At 39.8% G+C, this 20,884-nt stretch overlaps 1 protein-coding gene across 5 annotated transcripts in view; it reads left to right on the top strand.

Annotated features, from left to right (window-relative positions):
* The first annotated feature begins 1,913 nt into the window (after positions 1-1,913).
* The window catches only part of RASEF (RAS and EF-hand domain containing), a 37,410-nt gene continuing 18,439 nt past the window's right edge, over positions 1,914-20,884 (top strand). For all 5 annotated transcript variants that reach the window (XR_012042225.1, XM_072860022.1, XM_072860023.1 and 2 more), the window contains exons 1-7: positions 1,914-2,383; positions 14,096-14,242; positions 15,037-15,127; positions 17,932-18,027; positions 19,114-19,191; positions 19,634-19,749; positions 20,546-20,614. Coding sequence is in view for 4 of the 5 variants with exons in the window: in XM_072860022.1 (XP_072716123.1) it covers positions 2,028-2,383; positions 14,096-14,242; positions 15,037-15,127; positions 17,932-18,027; positions 19,114-19,191; positions 19,634-19,749; positions 20,546-20,614 (953 nt within the window). In the remaining variant the exon portion in view is untranslated. The remainder of the gene's footprint in view (positions 2,384-14,095; positions 14,243-15,036; positions 15,128-17,931; positions 18,028-19,113; positions 19,192-19,633; positions 19,750-20,545; positions 20,615-20,884) is intronic.

Below are 20,884 nucleotides of genomic sequence, written 5' to 3'. Positions count from 1 at the left end.
AAGAAAACAAAGATGCAGACCTTTGCAGCAGGAGTGTCAAACCCCAAGTCATATAAAAACAGGGTTACATAGAAAAGCTTGGGAAAAGATGATCCTAAATCTCAGAGAAAAAAAAGATGGGGGCTATAGGTCCAAAGTCTATGCCCTCTGCTAGCAGTCCAAGGTAGTCACTACCACAAGAGATACACAGAACACAGTGAGTAAGAGAGTGGGCAGGATAAGGATTACTGAAAAACGTCAACTCATAAACCTGCAGCCACAAAGGCAAACAAGAAAGTGAGCACATTGATTTGAGTGGGAACTCCCTGTCTAGTGAGACATGTTTGGCCCCGGATGAGGCTGTTCCTATTCAGCTCAGGAGCTTGTCAACACTGAAAGCCAAATGTCCCGACTCCTAGGAACTGACAGCTGGCGTGTGTAAGCAAGATAAGTTTGTCTCTTTTGATGGCTGAATAACCCTTCATAAGCCCCGTAAGGGCTTCATGATACTCTTTGGGTACAAAAATTTGATGGGCAGATGAGAAACCATGGAACAGAAAGAACAGTTGTTAAATCAGCTCTGCTTTACTAAAACACTACATTTTGCTAGACTCAGAATCTGAAGATGATACTGCTTTGCTACTCTTAGTAGTTTTACAGTTGTGTAGTGGAAATGTAGTGACAAAAATGTATAAAATCATAAACGGAAGTCCTTCAGTTATCTGATATTTTTAAGCTAAAATTTATATTCCAAATTACTTAACAGCTGTATTTCTCTAGAGTGCAGGGAACATTTCACAAAATGTTCTATTGACTAGAGAGAGATTGTTGGCAGGATTTTAGGCTGAGTCTGTCTAAGCCTGACAAAATAGTAATCAAAACCTGTAAAATAATAATAATTTCCTTTGAGGGCATTCCACACCTCTTAGGCAGAGGAGCACTTTATAGTTCCCATTTACAGTACGGGCTTTATTCTAATGAGGCTGAGCTGGGCTATTTGTGCTTTGCCGGATCACGTACTTAGCCTTGGGCTATGTTTCGGTCAGTAAGGAAACACTGTTTTGATATTTGGAGTTGTATTCTGTTTAACTCTGTCACAACTTTGGTATACACAATTTACATTTGCAGACAGACATAAACAAGAATAAGTGCACGGAACTAAAAAAACCCCCTCAGCTGAAATTTAACTGCTTCCAACAAAATCTGAGTTTTGAGTCTGACTTCAAGAAAGTGAGAAGTCTTGACTTCTGTCAAGAAAGAGAGATGCTAGTTCTATACAGAGCACTGAAAATCTGTCTCCTTTGGTTTATTGATTTGAATCTAGCTTTTGCATTTTCAGTTTAAGCTGGTATTTTAACAACGCACTTTTCTAAATTACTGGTGATGGGATAGCAGTAAGCACGTACTCGGCAATGTGTAACTCCGAGACTACTCATGGCCAGCAAGAATTTATTTAGTGAAACTTTGGGTCATCCTGCGTTCCTTGTCTTCCATGAACATAAGGAGCACTTTTATTCTGCTGGAAAACAGAAATGAGATTTAACACCTTACGGTGACCGCATAGTATTGGGACTCACATTGGACTGCTGCAGGGGGGTGGGACGTGTTTTTAACGTGTGGGGTTCCTAAGTAGCGACCTGTGCCGTCAGCAACATACTGGGCCGAGAGGTGCGCAAAGGGAACACCCTGCCCTTGCACCTGCGGCTGCGGGCGGGAGCCCGGGGGAAGAGGGGACCGGCACCTGCCGGCCGCCGGGTCAGGACCTTCCCGCTTTCTCCCGGGGAGGCCCGCAGCGCTGCCCGGGTGCCGCCAGCCCCCTCGCCACGTCCAGGCGCCTGCCCCAGGCGAGAGCCGCCACCTGCGGCCCGCCTCCCGGCCGCGCCCGGCCCCGCGGGGCGCCGGGGCGGAGCAGGCCCCGTCCCGCCCCGCCGAGCCGACGGCAAAGTTGTGCCGCCAGGTCGGGCCGCAGCCGCCCGCCTCGCCCCGTCCCGTCCCGTCCCGTCCCGTCGCGGCCGCGGGCAGAGGATCCGCGCCCCCGGCCTCGGCCGATGGATCCCGAGGCGGCGGGGGACGAGCTGTCCCGCCTGCGGGCCCTCTTCCTGGCCTGCGACGCCAGCGGCTCGGGCCGCATCGAGCGGGAGGACTTCGCGGCCCTCTGCGCCGAGCTGCGGGTGCAGCCGGCCGAGGCCGAGGCCATCTTCCAGCGCCTCGACAGCGACCGCGACGGGGCCATCACTTTCCCGGAGTTCGCCCGCGGCTTCCGCGGCGCCACCCGGCGGCGGCCCGGCGGCGGCGAGCCGGAGGGCGAGGAGGAGGCGGCGGCGGCGTGGGCCGTCGCGGGGCTGGAGCAGCCCTGGAGGGACTTCGAGCTGCGCCTCGGGGATGAGGCGAGGTACATCCCCAGGTAAGGCCCGGGCCCGCCGGCGCTGCCGCCCGCCCCCCCCCCGACCGCGGGGCGGCGGCGGCGGCGGCGGGAGGGGCGGTCGCCCCGGTGGGAGCGGGGCTGCGGCCACGGGGGTGCCGGGGCTGAGCCTGCCCGCGGGGAGCCTGGCGGCGGCAAACCGCCCCTGCCGCCCTCCGGAGCGGGAACGGCCGTCCTGGCAGCAGCTTGCGTGGTGCTGATGCAATACCCTGCTGGGGAACGGCCGCGCCGGCCTTCGGCCTGACCCCTCGCCCGCTGGACTTGCAGGTGTACAGCGTCCTCCCCGCATCTGCTTCCCGCTTTTGAGGCTTTCCAGCTCTGTGTTTCCAGCGTGCCAGCCGCTTGCCTGCTTCCTCTCCGCTGCTCTGTGGGGGACACACGTGGGAAAATCAGGCCGGTGAAACGCACGGGATGCAAAGTGCTGCCGACTCCGCAAATGGAGCTTTCTCCCCCCCGCTGTCCCCGGACCAGCCCCCAGCATCTTTCTTGCACGCCTGTCTTTCTTTTCCCGGTAAAGGCAGACCAACGCCAGCTTTGCCTCCAGATTGACGGTGTTCCTAAGTACGGCTCTGAGGCTGAGGAGCTCACTGAAGTCCATGAGAGCCTTTGACTTTCATGTCAGTGGAATGAAGACAACTGATGGTAGCTTGGTTTGGGATTAAACCCAATTACCATGGGTCTGGCAGTACCGAGCTGGTTCCAGTTTAGAGAGGCACATTTTCGTGATTCGCAGTAATCTGCCTGCAACCTGAGGTGCTCAAAATTAATGTGAAAATGTTGGCGTGAAAAGTACAGAGTGATTCTGCTTCATTTAAAAATTGTAATTTAAGCTGGAAAACAAGCAATCTGAGTTTAAGGGCTTGGCAGCTGGTTAAGAGGCAGTTAAAAAAGAATACATACATGAATATATCCAGAGAGATTGTCAAGTTAGTGCTGGTCCTGGCTGTGAGGCACACAGAAGCGAATAAAAAGCACATTAGTTTTTGTGTAACTTTTGTAACAATCGAGCCAAATGTGCAGTTTGTTGTTTTACAGGAGCATGTATCAAATCATTGGCAAATTTTTATCATACCACTCTCCATATAATGCACCTTAAATTCTTATCTACCCCAATAATTTGGTTCTAGCCACTTTTAAAAATGTGTTCGGATTCTGAGATGAAAAGTTTCTTCAGAGAAATTTTGAGTTACTTAACTTGCTGCTCGTGTTCACAACTGGAGTCGATTGTTCTTTTCTTTTTGGACTGGAAGGGTAAATGACATTCGTTAGTCTTACTGGACTGCTCCATTTCAGACAGATCAGTAACTTCATACAGGTCTTTCTTACCTAGTTCATGATGCCTACCTTGCTACATACTTGCTTTCTACAGAAAAAGAACAAAAAAGAAAAAGCTGTTTGAAAATTTGCAAAGTGATTAATAACTTAACCTAAAGCCAGACAGAAACTCAATAGGAGATGGAAAAAATCTGACTCATGAACAGTGGTGGCTTGTGAAAGCATCCATCTCCTTTTGGTAATAAGCCTATCTCAGTATCTCGGTTACTATGTTTGCGGCAGCAGTTTGAATATAGTCCAGTTGTTTGTCTAAGAGGATAGCAGGAGGGAGGTGGAATAGCTTTTGTTGGCATGACTGTGTAGGCACTTTCCTTTCGTTTTGTTAAATTCATCATGACACAACGTAATTGGTGTTATGATTCTTATACATCAAAATTGCAAACAGAACTAAATTTTGCTAGTTAAAGACTGTGTATCAGGTGGGCAGTATTTGATGTAAATGCTTCCTGTTCATGTTCAGCCTTAGAAATAGCTTTGAACATCCTTCGTAATTGGCTGTATTTATTAGGTGTGTGCCAACGTCAGCTGAAGAACAGTGTGCCCTTTGTTTTCTTGTTCTTTCTCTTTCCTGTCCTGAAGTGCTAGAAGCAGTTCTGTGTTACAGCTCAACTTTTTTCCATTTGTGGCCTGCATCTTTTTTTGTTGAAATGTATGTGTAAGTTTTTTTTCATGTGAGTAGTCCCACTAAAATCATTCGACTACTTGTGTAAGGAATGAATAGATTGAAATTGTTTGAGGAGTCTGGGCATAGGAGAGATTTTAAGCAAAAGAATAGAGCAAAACCATGTAAAGTACAAGCTGGTACTTAAAAAAGTTATTTATCTTTTTATTTAAATTACTTAATTTTTTTTTAGTTGTTTAACACTTCAGGTTTTTTTTAGGGAAAGGCAGTACTTTGAAAAACCGACCTAGCTTGGAACACACCTGCATCTTCAATACTGTAAAACAGTTGGTGTCCGTATGTTCTGGTTTATTACTCTTCATGTATTTGCTGTAACATTGGTGTTGAAAACCGTGAGAATACAAAGGAGAAACTCCTCAAACCCAGATGAGTGGAGTTAGTTGTCCATATTTTTTATCTAGATCGTGTGTGCTTTTTATCTTGATCATTTTGGGGTTCAGTCCCTCAAAAGGCTGTGCCTTCTAGCCCCACTCTAGCAAAACACTGGCACATGTGCTTTGATGCTATTGTGGTTTATACAGAGATAAACAAGGCATAGCAGATAGAAGTAGTGAGATAAAACCAGGGCTGAAGTCAGGAGAAAATTACGCAGTAAACACCTGTGGTCTCTCATTCCTGAACTTGATTGAGTGCCCATGGAAATCAAGCGGAAATTTTTCACTGATATGAATACACATGGTTCAGCCTCTGTTTCTGCAACTGAGCTTTTAAAAACCGTAAATAAGCCTCCATAATGAGGTGTGAAACCCAGTAACAGATCAATATCCTGACCTAGTCCTCAGTGTAGTAGCAGACATTAGATGCAACATTGTTTACTGCCAGGTGCTGCTTCGTTGCAGGTACTAGAATAAGCATATGCTACAATAAGTGTGTTTTGAATTTAGTTAATTTTAAAAAAGATAGTTTTATTATGGGATGGGTCCTGCTTCCCTGTAGTGTGGTGTATTGGTTGCACAGTTCTGTTAGCTTATACTTTAAACCATCCAAGTCTGTACTGGAGCTGTGGTTCTATCGGTTGTAGTTAAACATGAAGAGTGACATCAAAGAGTTTCTTTTCAGCCTTGCTCCTTCCCTCCCCATCTGAACAGATTTTTGGGACTGAATTCAGTTAGATTTCTTGGTAAGGTGGTCACTGTGAGTCAGAGTATTGTTTGTCTTAGTCTTTACACGTGCTCAGTGGGCAATTGTGCCTGTAGCACAAAAAAAGTGGAAAGTCTTTCCGGGCTGATGACCTAATACAATGTGTGAAGTCAGATTTTAGTGGAATTGCGTAGAGGGTTGGGGTTTTTTTTGGCATTCATTTAATTTAAAATGCAGCTACCCTTCTGTATTGTTGTATTCAATCAGGTATAATGAGTAATTACACACAAAAGATTGCAATGCCTTGGGTTTATATGTAGTGAATTGCCAACTGGAGTATACCTGTGTGAGCTCTAGGAGATCTGTTTTATTGAGAACTCAGGCATGTTCATTAGTTTGTTCCTCTACGAAGTATTTGCAGTGGTACAGGAGTAGACAAAGTTAAGAAACTTACCTGTTTGGTGGTCCAGGCAGTGAGTGCTCCAGCATACTGCCCGCACTGGAAGGGTTTAGCCCTTGACCACGCTACTGAGTGTTGTGTTCTTTTTTAATATGTGGACAACCTCAGATCTGTTTGGATTTCAGCGGTAAGATTGAAAGGTTCCCTCCATACTTCTAATAGGCATGTGCTCCTTTAAGCATGTGGGAAAGTCTCCTAAAGGCAATGCTTTTCCATTCCTCAGCTTGAACAGAGAATGATCCAACATGCACTGACACTTTAAGAGAAAACCTGTACTTATGAATGCTATGACAGTTATTTGTGTCTGTAAATTACAGGCAAAAAACTTCCCGGAAAACAGATTTTGAAATTTTAATGTCAAAGACCTTCAATCAGAAAGAGCAAAGATTTGGGACTGTGTGTGCTGTGTGCGTTCTTGTGTATTGCAGGATCACTCTGGGATCATTGCGGGATCCTGTTAAGCCCTACCAGGCAATTTTTGTGTGATATTCAGCAAATTGGATAATCTGGTTGGAAAATGAACTAAATTAATTTGAGCATGAATGGGTGGATGAATCTGGAGAAGAAAGTTTGTATCCCTATTTTGAGTTAAATTCTTCTGAGAGTCCTCATACTTCATTGCTTTGCTTTTTAGTCTTGGGGTCTGTTTTACTTGTGTGCCTTGTACTTTGGGCCAAGCTGACTGTTCATCGGACTCCAATTTCAGCGCTGCCAGACTGTGAGATTTTATGCATCGTACAATTCCAAAGTTTCCTAATGTGCTTATGATAACAGTTCGCCCCCAATCATGTCATCTGGAGCTTTGTGAAAAATGTGGATCTGGGGGACGTGATAAAATGAGAAAAGAGGGCTGTTTTTAACATGAGCTACTTAAACTGTGAAGACAGGCAATGCTTATGGGATATACTGCTGTGCTACAGCAAAGGAGAGGGGCTCTGCTGCATAAAAGAAAGTCCAAAACCTGTCACGCTCTTGCTGTCGTGAGCCAGGATAGATTTTTGCCAAAGTCAATACAGAGCACAGCATCAGCTCTTCTCAGCAATTTGTGTTTCCTTCGAAGAGCTGATTAGCCATGATATCAGCACTGGAGAGATTTCGTTGGAAGTCAAAGTGTGTTCCCTGGAGGGGGGATAAAGGCAAATCCTGAGGAAAAACAAATGCTGGGTCCCTCTTTGTCACAGTGCTGGTGAGGGGATCTCTGCTATAAGAATGATGTCTTTTAATACATCTCATGACAAGGGTTTGACAAATGTGCTCTGCTGGAAGTGTGATGGATGCCTTTCTGGGAGCTAGAGGACTTTCTGAGCTACCTTAGGTTTTACTGCTGTTCTGTTTTCCGCTTTAATCAGAACAGCATGTGTGCCAAATAAGTTAAGCACTGTAGGATTCGTTTTCCTGGTATTTTCATGTCACACGATCATTTGTTATAACTATATCCTTTGGAGTGTTCTCCTTTTCTACAGACTTCATCTTTCGCTCCTTGTCCCACAGTCTTTTCCAATCCTGCTCCACTGGCTCCAAATCACACCTCTGTCTTTAGGAAGGGACCGGTATCTATTCCTTGGAAACATTAAAAATCCCTTCCCTGGGAATCAGCCCTTGGCCAGGCTCTCTCATCTGGGGGTTGCAGATTTGTTCGTCTTCTTTTAATGCAGCCTGTTTCTGAAGGGGCAGATACAGAAAAAGAGAAGTTGTTACTAAAAAACCCCATAGTGCTTCAGGTTGAGAAATACCTTGAATTTTACACCATGTTAATGTTTCATGTAATCTGTTCTTCCTCAAGGCACTTAATCTAGGAGAAAGTGTTAGGCACTCAGCTGTGACAAAAGTAGATCCTTTCCAATTTTTAATGGATTTGGTCTATCTTTTCTGGTGGCTGATATGATGGCATATCCAATGTGTCCACTTTTCAGAAAAAGGTATTTCTTTATCTCTTGGTGGCACACATAGGCTATTGGTCTCTAGTGTAAGGACAATCATCACATGCATAATGCTTGATCTTTGTCTTTCTCCAGTCACCCAGCTCAGACCTTCCCAGCTCAGACCACCTTGTACTTAATCCCTTCATGCCCATACCAGAGCTGCTACAAGTGATGAGAGTAATTTTACAAGGTCACCTACACTGGGAAGAGACCAATAGAATCGTGTTCTAAAACTTAGGAACGGGAGCATATTATCAGCGTGAGAACAAATTTAAGTGTAGTGGTGATTATCTTTGCTTTTAGTTGCACCTACAAAAATAGAAACTATATTTTTCCAGTGCCTGAAAGATGTCTGGGTCAAGAAAACAAAGAGAAAGTGTTTGGGGACCTTAAGTCTGCAGGTAAGAACATGGATAAGAAAGAAGGCAGAAGTGAAGACAGAGGTCAGTAATAGGCAAGAGGTGGTGTTGAGAAAGATATGGATGTACACAGAAGGACCTACAAAAACAGTCCTGCTGGGGAATGCTTTGGTCTATTTTTACCTCTCAATACAACCCTCACCCAACTGAGCCTGACAGCCCGTGCACAGCTCCCGCCTAAGTGAGCTTTTACCTTGTTTTGCTGCTTTGTGCTCCCCAGAGTGCTCTGCATGGCGGGGGACTGAAATTGTGCTGGTCACCTTGTCGGTCTCCACCTTTCTAAAGCAGACCCAGGTAAACATATGCAAAATAGCAATGAAAGAAACACTAAATCTTTACCACGTGAATGAGAGAAGGTGTTATTATAACATCACTGTCACATCTTTGATTTCCTCCAGTTTTCCCTTAGCTTATTGCACTTTGTGCGTCTTTGGTGGAAAACTGTACTGAAAATACCACCCTTGGGGTCAGGCTAAGGGGCCCATGTAACATAGCATCCTCTCTCTGGCAACTACATAAGGAACACATATAAGGTACTGAGCAACTGTAGAGTTATTCTTCTTTGATAAATTCCATCAACTCCCTCTGAGCTGCATTCAGAGTGTGGATCACTAGGCAAACAGTCACTGTACGTTCAGCAAACCAAACTAATACTATGTATTGGTATGAATTAGCATAGCTCTATGGGTTAAATGAAATTATGCCACTTAATATAACCTAAATATCTGATATCTCTAATCCCAGTGTTGTTTTTATTCTTTTTTTTTTTCTGTCTTCTGCTCCTCCTGTATTCTACCATGGTATTTTAAATCTAACGTATTACAAATTGCATTATCATCAGGGCAGTTTTATTTTCTTTCTGTAATTCTCTCAGGCGCTCTCTGAAACCATGTGAATACAGTAACTTTGCTTAAGTTAACTCTTATGTGAAGTTGTGCAAATATTGACAAATTACACTTACTAATTACTAATTTGACAGACGGTTTACATTATAAAACCTTTGAGATGAGGTAAGGTAAAGCCAGAGCAGTACTTGGTCAGAATACTATACTTTTTTTTGGTCAGAATACTGTATGTTTTTGGGTGTTTTGTGTCTGTACTTTGTAGAAGCAGCAGAAAGGCGTGCATGGTAGATAGTGTAACCATAGTGCCAGATGGTCCAAAGGGACAATTTCCTTCATATCATATATCAAAAAATGCTCTTTCTATGCATTAGTATTTGTGAATGTTTACAGTTGTGTTAATGTGGAACTTAAAGGGGTGCAGCTAAATTCGTTTAAATGTGATTTCAGGATTTCAAGGAAGACCAGTTTTAAAGGGCAAACCTGAGCGTTTCTGATGAATTTTGCTGAAACTGAAGTAAGAGCATTCTAGCTGCCTTTTTGTCCAGCAAAAGGACAGACTATTCAGAGTTCAGGAGTAAGCTTGGTGAAATAAATTTGTGAAATCTTCCTTGATAAATGATTTTGAGTAACTAATGAATTAGCAGAAAGAAATTGCATGTCTTCAAGGGAAACTGGAGGCAAACAAACAAATTGGGCAATATTCATTGCAACTAATCTGTCCTGCTGCAGTGGTGTCACTGATATTTACCAAAGCATGTGAAAACAGAGGAGTGATTGAAAAGATGGAAAGAGACAATTCAGAAGAATTCCTCTTATAATCATCAAATACTTACTGCATGTTGATATAGAGTGTATATAGCTGCATCCTTCTAAAATCCTGTGTATCTATAAAATATTACAGTGTGCTTGCTGCTAATTCATCACGGATACTTGGACTGATTAAATCAATAGCAGTCTTCCCAATTCATGAAAGTGTATTACTTCTTGCTGAAGGCATAAGTGATTAAGCAGGGTCCTATCAATTTTGTTGCATGAGTTTAATTTCTCCTCTGTTTTTTTGTTGGTGCAGTAGTTGTTGAGTCATGTTTTTAATTAGGACTACCCATAAAGTTGCCATAGAAGCACTCAGGTAAGTGCCACTGAGAATTTCAGTGGCCAATTTTAATCTAAAAAAGCCTTCCAGGCCCTTTCCAGGACCCTGCACAGTTGTGGTTGTATGAGTATTGTTTTGCTTCTTAAGCCTAAGTACTGCATCATAAAACTGGGTCACTGAGATATTTTGAATCCATTGGGATGGTAGCTGGTCACTGGGCTAAGGAGGAATAATAAATATAAAGAGTTTTTTGTATCACAGAGGGAGAATAAACTCTCATAATAAGTACTTTGTGCTTCTGACTGCTGCATCTTAAAGCAGACGTAGCTGCATGGCAGAGGCTTAGCAGCATGGAGATACTGATTTCTGTCTTCAGTTCTGGTATGTGTATTTGCATACACTTTGAAAAGAAGCTGCAAGAGGTAGTGGCTGTGGCATTCTTGTAAAGCGAATGAAGGTTGCAGAAACACATTACAGTATTCCACTACAAATGTCTTCTGCTCCTGGCACAAAACATAATAAGCAAAGGCCAGACTAATTGTTGATTCTCTACTCCCGTCAGCGTATGACACTGTAACTTCAATTTTGCTACTCCATTAATAATCTGTGTGGTAGAAGGCCTCTGGTATTAACATTATGCATGTGCTATTTTCAAACATAGGATTTGTAGTACAGTTTGAGGTACAGTGTAGTTTTATGGATGTAGCTTCATTTGATTTAAAGGCAGCAGCTGATTAATCCTGCAGAAGATGAGGTGAGAAAGATAGAGTACCAACATAACCCTGTAATCTTGTGAAAAAAGTTATGTAGGTCCTTAAAGATCCAACCCAAGTTCAGTGACCTGTGATTTGGAAGAAAATCAGGAAAACATTTGCTGAAGTAACAAGTATTTTATGTTAGCATCAAGTAACAATTTTCCTGCTGTTTGCTTGCTTTCTAGGAAACAAGGTTATTAGTAAGCATATAGTTGGTGAAATTTAAAGGAAATTTAAAGGAAAAAGAAAATATCAGAACACAGATTTCATGTTTGTGTTTCGTATTTCTAAAAATAATATATGATGACCTAGATTGTGCTGAACATATCTGCCTTGGAAGATCGATAAACTCTGTCCATCTCGCTGTGGCTAGTGCCATTTCTATTCTACATGTGACTCATTTTTAAAGGACTGTGTGTATATTCACACTGTTCGAAGAAGTGACATTCTTCAGCAGTATAATTCTGGATACGCGCAATGTCTGCTTCTATCTAAAATGTGAAACTATTCTGGAATAGTTTATTGGCTGTTTTGCTGAGCAATTTGCAGCTCTGAAGGACAACTGCTGAAGTGCTAGGGATTTATGAAATGCAGCATACGTTATCAGCTCTCAGTCCAACTGTCAAAAATAAATGGAATTTCAAATGGAGAGACTACGGAGAGGGTACATTTTGTAATGTTTGAAGTACAGCCAGGCTCCAGCTTCAGGCCTACCCAATGTTAATGGAAGTGTGGTAGGAATTCTGTAAATGGTATCACCTTGAGACACTGAACTTATTGTTTGTCCAGCTGGGTGTACTTGGAAATCAGTGTCTAAATGCCACAAATCTGCTGTACACTTGAAATTTAATTGAGATCTGATGAACCTAAACCTCAAACTTATTTTGTGATACACGCTATGGTCAGCACTGTTCCAAAACTGTTGTGCATTTAGTGCAGAAATATCACATTTGTCTGTATGTTGTAATAGTACAGAGTGAAAGGAGGGCAGATTTTAAGTCTACAATTTATTTTTTTTTATTTTCCCTAGTTCTTATATTTTTGATGGTGCTGATAATGTTGGTGGTGTTTTAGCGCAAAGTTGTGGCTAAGGAAAATGCCCTTAACAGTTTTTAAAATGAAAATTATTAACTGAGTAAACATACATTTGGGGAGTTCTTTAATGATATTTATACATCATTTGTAGCATCTGATGATCAGATAAATCTGCGCATTATTGTGACTATTTGTGACCCTTGACATTACTCTGTTTAAAATATATTTTGAAAAAGAAGTTGTGTGCATACATTGGAAGATATTCAGAGCACTACATTAAGCTTAACTTCTGGAAATGCTGAATACAGCTAAAGCATTAGCCTTTGTAAAGGAAACCCTTTGCAAGACAGAAACATGTATGTACACAGAAATGCCCCTGGCATCAGTAAATCTGTATTTCTTTGTGTTGCTGTTATGTTTCTGTATATTGAAACGAATGTCAGCATTTCAGCTGGAAACAGATTTTACATCCTGAAATACTTCAGTTGTTTAAAATGTGAATCTGAGCCATAGTAACAGTAGTGGTACTGTTGTAGTAAAATAAGTTATACTTTCAGTGGGGAAATCACATAGACGAAGCAGAGTGCTGCAGGTGTTGATTAAGCTGTGGAATTGCTTCACGTGGGGAAAAATGCAGAGAATATACAGTGATTGTTGATATGTGTATGGTGAAGGTATTAAATATCACTGCCTCCATAGAAGATAGGAAAACATTAGCTGTCTAATGAGGAGGATCATTAAATCAGAGTTTAAGCTTTCCTTTAACAACAAAAAGAGGTCATGTATTCGTGATATGTTAGACTAGAACTTGCAAAACATTAGTTTTGTTTGCATTTCTGCCTCTGATATGCAGTATTTCCTCATTACTGGCCTGCTTCTTCCACCTTTCTAGACCTGTTTTTCCCTTTTCCTTTTTTTTTTCTGTTTAATTTTTAAGTTCTTGACCTGTTCATGTTCTGGCATATAGTCTATGTGCCAATCAGCTTCAATTTTCCTTGAGACTGCTAAATTCTGTTATAGAAATTTCTCTGGTATATTGCCTTACAGTAATCCAGTTATTGGAACCTAGCTGGCGGGTAAAATGGTGTTACTAGTGGTATGACCAGAAATCAGTGCTTTTTATGTAGTAACCTGCGTAATAATGTTTTGGTGCTTATGCTATTCTTTGTTTTTGTATCTTGTCAAGATTCTTTGCTTTGACAATTAAAACTCTGTACAATCTGTGTAATGAGTCCAGATCAAATGGAAATCAGAATATACTATTCCTGCATTGGGGCAGCTTTTAAGAAGCAGTATAAATTTCAGGAGGGCATTTAATAATGAAAGGATCTACAGAAACTTTTTTCTTTCTTCTGTACAAGATATATCTGTTATCTTTCACATGGGAATCACACACAGAATTAACTTCTTGTATCAATGAATGCTTTGGGGTATAAAACAGGGCTGGCATTATGAGGAGTGCAGTTGTCTGGACCAGAATAATTTGTTTTAAACCAAAGAGCTGTATTCTCATATCCCCTACAGCTCCCGCCCTGCCACACACTGATACAAGAGATGTAAATACTAGAAGAATACTAGAATACTAGAAGCTGAGGGAGCATCAAACTTTTTTTTCTCAAAGGAGGTATGATTGCCTCCCTCTCCCCTCTTTAAACATGCATTTAACTTAGGTGGTTGGTATTCATGCCCATTTTCAGTTCTTATGCAGCCTCCTAAAGTTGTAAACTTCTTCATGGATATGATTAACATTAGAGTCACCAACAAACTTGATATACATCATGGGTTACTCCACTGGCATGCTCTTCAATACACCATGAATAGAAGTACAAAAAATTTACTTAAGCTAAAAAGCTTTTTTCTACAGTAACTGTATTAGAGAAGCAGGAAGGGTAAACATCATTTAGAAGATTTCAGACATACTATGCTGAATATTCAAAGCCCATATCTTACTTGCTAAATTTTAAGAATATGCAAAAAGGGGAATATCTTCATTTGTAATACATTTTTCAAACCTGTTACAGGACATTGTTCCAAGTAAGCGCGTTAAAATGGTATCTCTCTTTTTCAGACAAGAGCAGGTCAGTGTTCTGTATCAGAACATACACATAGCGGAACCAAGATTAATCCAGCCTTATGAACATGTCATTAAGAACTTCATCCGAGAGATCAAACTTCAAAGCACAGAGATGGAAACTTTGGCCATCGCGGTAAAAAGGTATAGTGAGTTGTGTTTCTAGTTCAGTTATGCGGTTACTTTTTTCTCTATCACACTTTCTTGGGTTGAACTACTGAGAGTTAATGCCAAAGTATGTCATGTCATTTCCATAAACTGAGTTCAAAGGTTAATTTATATGCACACACATGTGCACAAGCACATATAGCAGCTTGCAAATGATTCCCTGTTCATATTTTGGATAAGTCCTGGGCCAAATTTTTGCAGGCTCTATTCTTATGTTTAATGTCTGAAAACATTTTGACTCCTCTTCCTTGGCTGTAACTTTGAGTTTTAGCATACACGCTCATTATACTTTCATTTTAGAAACAATATTTTTGCTTCTTCAGCTTCAAGGGGTGTTATTTACCTATTATAACTACTTGTCATTTGCCATCTCACATGATTATTGCCAAAACCAAACAGATTAGCTCAGGACAGAGATCTTGTGTGTGTGGGTGATGCAAGTTGCTGTAGTTATCCTTTTGAAGTTTCTTCATAGGATAACCAGAGGGGTCTTTTATCTCTGTAACTTAATTTTCAGAATGCAGATGTGATGTATTTCATACTAATCATCAGCTGTCAGCTATTATTTAAAATCTAATTCGCCTGTATCTTCAAATTAATTTGTGATTTTGGCTCCCAACCATACCAGTTTCAAGGTCTGGGCAATGTTAAACTGTTTCCGTGTCTGTCTGTCTAATTTGTTTCAGCTGAGGTAGGTAGATGTGTTTCACACAATGTCTCTGTCAAGCCAGAGGGCAATTCCTAAGACAGTATTTACTTTTAAATTTTAGAGCTCAGGATAAAGCGGCAGTTCAGCTCAGTGAGCTGGAGGAAGAGATGGAACAACGGATACAGGCTGCAGAGCATAAAGTTAAAAAGGAAGTGAGTATTTTATATTTACAGAATTTCATAATTACCAAACTCTCAGTGGTCTTAAGCGGGATTGATGGCCAGGTGTGTTTTTGATCCTGATGGGCTGACTCAAATCCATGAAAGGCAGGGCCTGGATGAAAAGAAGCTGTCCACGAGATTGAAAATATATTATCTTAATGCTTTCTGAAAGAGGAATGGCTGCTCAGATGTAATAAACCACAAAAAAAAAAGTCTTTCTCTTTTGTGAGAAAATGCTGGCCTAGAGGAATTTATTTCTGAGACCAATATTGGAAACAGATTGGAGAAAATGACCTTTCACCATAAAAGAATGGAATCTAGTTCTCCTAGTAGATGAATTTATGTAGAAATTAATGCTTAGATCATTTGTTCCTCATTTGTATATCTGCCCAGAGCAGTGATCTTTCTTCCGCTATTCTCATCTTGCAACTGTATTTTAGAGAGTTATAGACATAAGAGAGAGTAATTGTGATGACAGTGTGTGACGGCCTGGACCTCCCAAAGTTGATGGGAAATTCTGTTTCAATGTGCTCAAGTTTTAGCCATTGTTTCAACTGGCTTGCAGTCTTGATGGAAAAGTACAAGAATCCTCTTCCCCTTACCCATTGAAAGATATATTAGAGCCACATGTGGCTGGGTAATTCTAAGCAGAAAGTAGTGCAGTAAAACCACCCTACCTGTGTTGTCTGCTTCATGTTGAACTGTTACTAAATTCTCATAAGATAAACCAAACTTTATAATGTGCATAAGAATAACAGTTTGTAAAAGTGTTCTAATGTGGACATAAGAAATGCATTAATTAAGACGTATAGAATGGGCATAATTATTGCTTTGTAGGACACACAATATACTGAATGTCTATATATTTGGTATTGGTTCTTTCACCAAAGCATTTGCAGAATCAGAAGCAACAAAGTGCAGTCTGCCAACTTGCTGATTTTAAATAGTTCACGGTAATTGATCTGTGAAGGTAAACGGTATTCTGTTAGATTTGCTTCAAACAGCATCTTTTACAAGAAGAAACACTCCTACCAAACTGTAAAAGTCAGCTATTTTCCTAGAAACAAAATATAATGACATAAACATGTTAAAGATACCACCCCAGCAAAAAAAGCTAGTATCATAATATGTTTAAGTAATGATAAGGCAACTCTCAGTAGAGGTAAACTTTCCATTTCCAGAGAGACTAAGCATTTATGTTTAGAAAACAAATACATTTGCTCTGGAAAATTTCTGTTCTGCAAAGAGTGGTAGGTCACTGAAAAAAGCCCTGAAGACTCTTTTTCACTACTGTAGAAAGATGACTGGGATGTGTGTATTTGCTCACTCTGAGAACATCCACAGTTATGTACTAGCATTATGTAAAAACACATCTGCTATGTATTATCCACATCTAGTTTGTGTTTCATTCTAAAAAGTCCTCAAATTGTCACCGAGTTGCATGGATTGCGATTTCTCTGTTCACACCTAGCTATAGATATGGAAGATGGGCTGTAACTTGTTTCTCACAGTGCTCTTCTCATTTTCACTCCTAAATGTTCCCTTTAGCTCATAGCTCCACATACTCCACCTACTAAAACGCCCTGAGAGTAAATGTAAGATATTTACTTTGTGGGATTGTACTAAGTCATTAATCTTAATGCCTGTACTCAAGGCTATTGTTTGTCAGAGTGATCTCACTCATGCCACCGTGACACCTGCCTCTGCATGATAGTATCTGCAGGTTAAGCCTATCCTATGTTTCGTTTCTTCAAGGGAAGCAAATACTTACCAAACAATACTTAGGACTCCTATATAGGTGCCAACAGTAAGAGAATCCAGCTTAAGCTGATTACTTTGATTATTGTTTTAACACATGGATTATCATTTAACACACGGATGTCAGCATCACCTTCAGGAAAGCACTGAATTCTGGGCAAAGTCCATGTCTGTCTTTTATGTGTGAAAACTCAACCTGTCTCATTGGCACCATGTATCACTGCTGCATTCTGGTTTCTTGTGTTGTGAAACTGTGCACTGAAGTCCCTGGGGAGTGACTGGAGTGAGTTAAACACATAGTCATCTATAGCAAGTGGAACATACCATTCTCCTCATTGTGCTTGATGTAACTTCCTTTCAAAATCTCTGTTTTGATTAAAACAAAACTCAGAATAGTGTATTTGGTTTGATATTCAGACCAAGTATCATATGAAACTAAAGATGCTGTCATCAGTATACCTTTTACTAAACATGGGCCTGTAACATTCCAACACTTGCAAGCAAAAAAATTTAAAAGCAAGCCAGAAATAAGTAAGTAACTGATGGTGGCACAGTAATGCTATTACTGGCACATTGTACGCCGAGCCATAGAAAGCTGGTTTGAAAAAAAGGATGTAATGCCCTGATTTCTGTGTGAGTGTGTATGTATACATCTATATATGCAATACACACCTAAATTTATGTACAAATAAAATCTGAACACTTGTCTTTCCGTTTGGTTTTTTTTTGTTTGTTTGTTTTTTTAAGACATCGAGAATGTTAAGCACAGGAGACTATGACATGAATAACAAATACTGAATTGATCCATATCTTTGCTTCCACCTTACCATTTTATTTCTATTAATATTTTATAAGAGGACTGCAATTACAGAATCAAAATCTGTGGATCTTAAGGAAGGGGCAGGTTGACGCAATGGAAAGACAAAATTACATACATTAATCTAAGGGGAAAGTGTGCGGTTTCCAAACTGGTGAATGCATTTTTAATAAACATTTGAAACCTGTCTCAACTTTTAATGAGATTAAAAATATTGCAGGAGAAGCGAAAAGCTGAAGAAGCACTAAATGAGCTGAAGCGCCAGTATGATACTGAAGTTGGGGATCTTCAGGTGGCAATAAAAAAACTTAAAAAGGTAAGTGAGTTGAAGTCATGGTGAGAGTTTTTAAAATGTTTTAAGAGATGCTGACCTTACGAAGTGCCTTCCCCAGGGTGGATGATCATAATTGTAGCTTTTTAATTTAATGTGTATTAGTAAATGGCAACTGCAAATAATTTTTTAGGTTGTGTTGTCATTCTGTGCTGTTGTATTCATGCTGTGTAATTTACCGAAATACTTAGGAAAGGGACCAAGTGCTAGCCGAATTCTGTTGTTGAATAATTTGTTGTTAACATCATCAAGTTGTTAACACTGCAGTCTTGTATTTGATACATTAGAAATAGTCTAATATATTGCCTCTAAGTATTTGCAATTTATAGATTTAGATGAAATTGGCAACCCAAATATAGTAATTTACAGTAATATAGTGCCTTTTAGCAGCTAGTGCATTGCTCTCAAATAGCGGTAGAGGTGGGTTTAAGCTGTAATTTTAAACTGGAATTACTAGTGGAACTGGTTATTAGTAGTCTGAACCTAACTCCAACCTGATCTTTTCATTTGATACCTAAGCATAAGGTAAACTGATATGAATATTGGTCAGGGTTATTTTGTAATTTGGGTTTAATTTTGACATTAGTTTTTGCTATAATTTTTACCAGAATTATAGCGACCAGTGAGGATATATTTTTGTTTCTTCATATTGAATTGCACTTAAAAGAGTATTGATAGAAATGGAAATTTCTTACAAGAAGCGTGAGAGCTTGTAGTACAAATACTACACAGATGAAGTAGTATATAATTTTTTTTTTTTAATGTTAGTGAGGATACACCTGTTTATATCTTCTCAATAGCTGGCTTCCGTGTCACTAGTTATCCACCTACAGAGTGCAAAATGCTCATTAAACATTTTTTAAGTATTGATTTAAAAAATTGTATAGAAAGCCAGTGATTTTTGGATTAATGCTGCCTACTCACACAGTTGGGAAAATGCTGCGTTTTAAAAACTTTAATAGCTGTAAAATGTTTTAGGGGTTATTTAATATGATTTCCATTACTTTTTATGTACTTTGAATCAGAACAATCAATAACATACATTAATTGTGCATTTTTTTATCCATCTAGCTGGAGGAGCAATCCAAAAACGTAAATCACAAGGATGATGTGGTTGAATTGAAAAAAAGGATACATGATATGTTGCTGGTAAGAGATGATTATCATTAACATACAAATTTAGCCACAGTTTTAGCCTCTGCAATACAGGGTTGGTTTTTTTTTTTACATTTAGTACTGGTAAGCTATGAAATAAACTTTTAAAGTTGTTGGTAGGTGTATAGGATCTTTAACTGTTCTGTATAAATGCATACACATTCTCGGTATAACGTTTAGAAATGGCTGGAGATGATGTAGTCTCCTTTTTGTGTAACTGAAATGTAAAAATAAAACTTCAGTGGTTCTTGCATGCTAATTTACTGACTTCTCTGTTGATTTAGAGTTCTTTAATTTTCTTTCCCCCTCTGTGCTCAGATTTTTTATTGTTCCATTTTTATTTAATTGTGATGGTTTTTATTTTACCATTATAATATGTCAACATTTTATGCAGGTGACTATGACAGCTAACATCTAATATCTTCCTTTTTTTAAGGAAAATCAGAAACTTAAGAAAGATCTGTTAGAAGCACAGACAAATATAGCTTTTCTACAGAGTGAATTAGATAGCTTGAAAAGCGAGTACGCAGATCAGGCTTTGAACACTGAGAGGTAAGGTACTTCTACATGATAATATTTTCACCAGGGGAAAAAATCTGTTGTCTGATATAGTTATTATGTATGCAGTTGGTAACTGTTATTTTATAAATTTGCCATAAATGACAGGTACACATTTGAAACCATGCAAAGTATGCCATGACTACTGTTCACTTCTCTTGTCAGGTTTGTGGAAGAGCAAGTTCTGGATATGATGCAAACTCTCCTAATCTTGCAAGGAAGCCCATTGATTTTACTGGGACTTTAGTCAGGAGTAAAAGTTAGAGCATGAGGGAATTTTTTTCCTCCATGACTTACACTCAGATGAATATCTTATGAATATTAGGGAGAATAGTTTTGGAAGCCTCCACGTCAGTCTCAACCAGTTTTTTCTAAAGTGAATGAAAGCTGCTTGTAGATATTCATTTAAAGGAGCGTAAATTACAGTTTCATTATGTGGTTATCTTCAGATAACACAAATGATGTTTCAAGGGGAAAGGAGGCAGTCCATATGGTTATTTTGTAGATCTTTTATTTTTCATTCACAGTCGTTGTTGAGAGATAATGGCAGAAATAAATGAAGCTACCAAGTGATTTTACTTTGCATAAAACTGCTTTTAACATATTTCAGCAGAAATGTAAACATAGAAAAACTATATTCAGAAATATATTCAAATGGTATCTTTTCCCCACTATATATTTATCACCTCTTATAAATGTTGACTGTTGAGTTTTGTCCTCTACCAAAGCAATATTATAAAAATAAAAAAGGATATCCTGTAAAGTATAACTTCTTGGGGTTTTTTTGCAGAGACCTGGAAATGATCCGAGAGTATACTGAAGACAGAGATAATCTGGAAAGGCAAATTGAAATACTTCAGTAAGTTCTTAGTAATTCAGGTTTTTATTAACAAACTTTGTCCCAACATATTCAGGGGTAAGTATTTTTGTATGCAAAACAGATGAGATTTGGGAAAAAATACCAAGCAAAAATACTGAAAAGGCCTCAATTCTCATAGAAGGTACTGTGCTCAACTCTCATAGAAAGTACTGTGCTACTAACTCCACTGTGTTACTGAGTCACTAACTCTTCATTGTTTTTTCTTTTTTTTCTTAGCCTCACTGACTTTCATTTCTTTATGATAGACTG

This window comes from Ciconia boyciana, chromosome 4 (genome assembly GCF_034638445.1).
Source record: "Ciconia boyciana chromosome 4, ASM3463844v1, whole genome shotgun sequence".
NCBI lineage: Eukaryota > Metazoa > Chordata > Aves > Ciconiiformes > Ciconiidae > Ciconia > Ciconia boyciana.
This window is presented reverse-complemented; position numbering and strand designations above follow the sequence as displayed.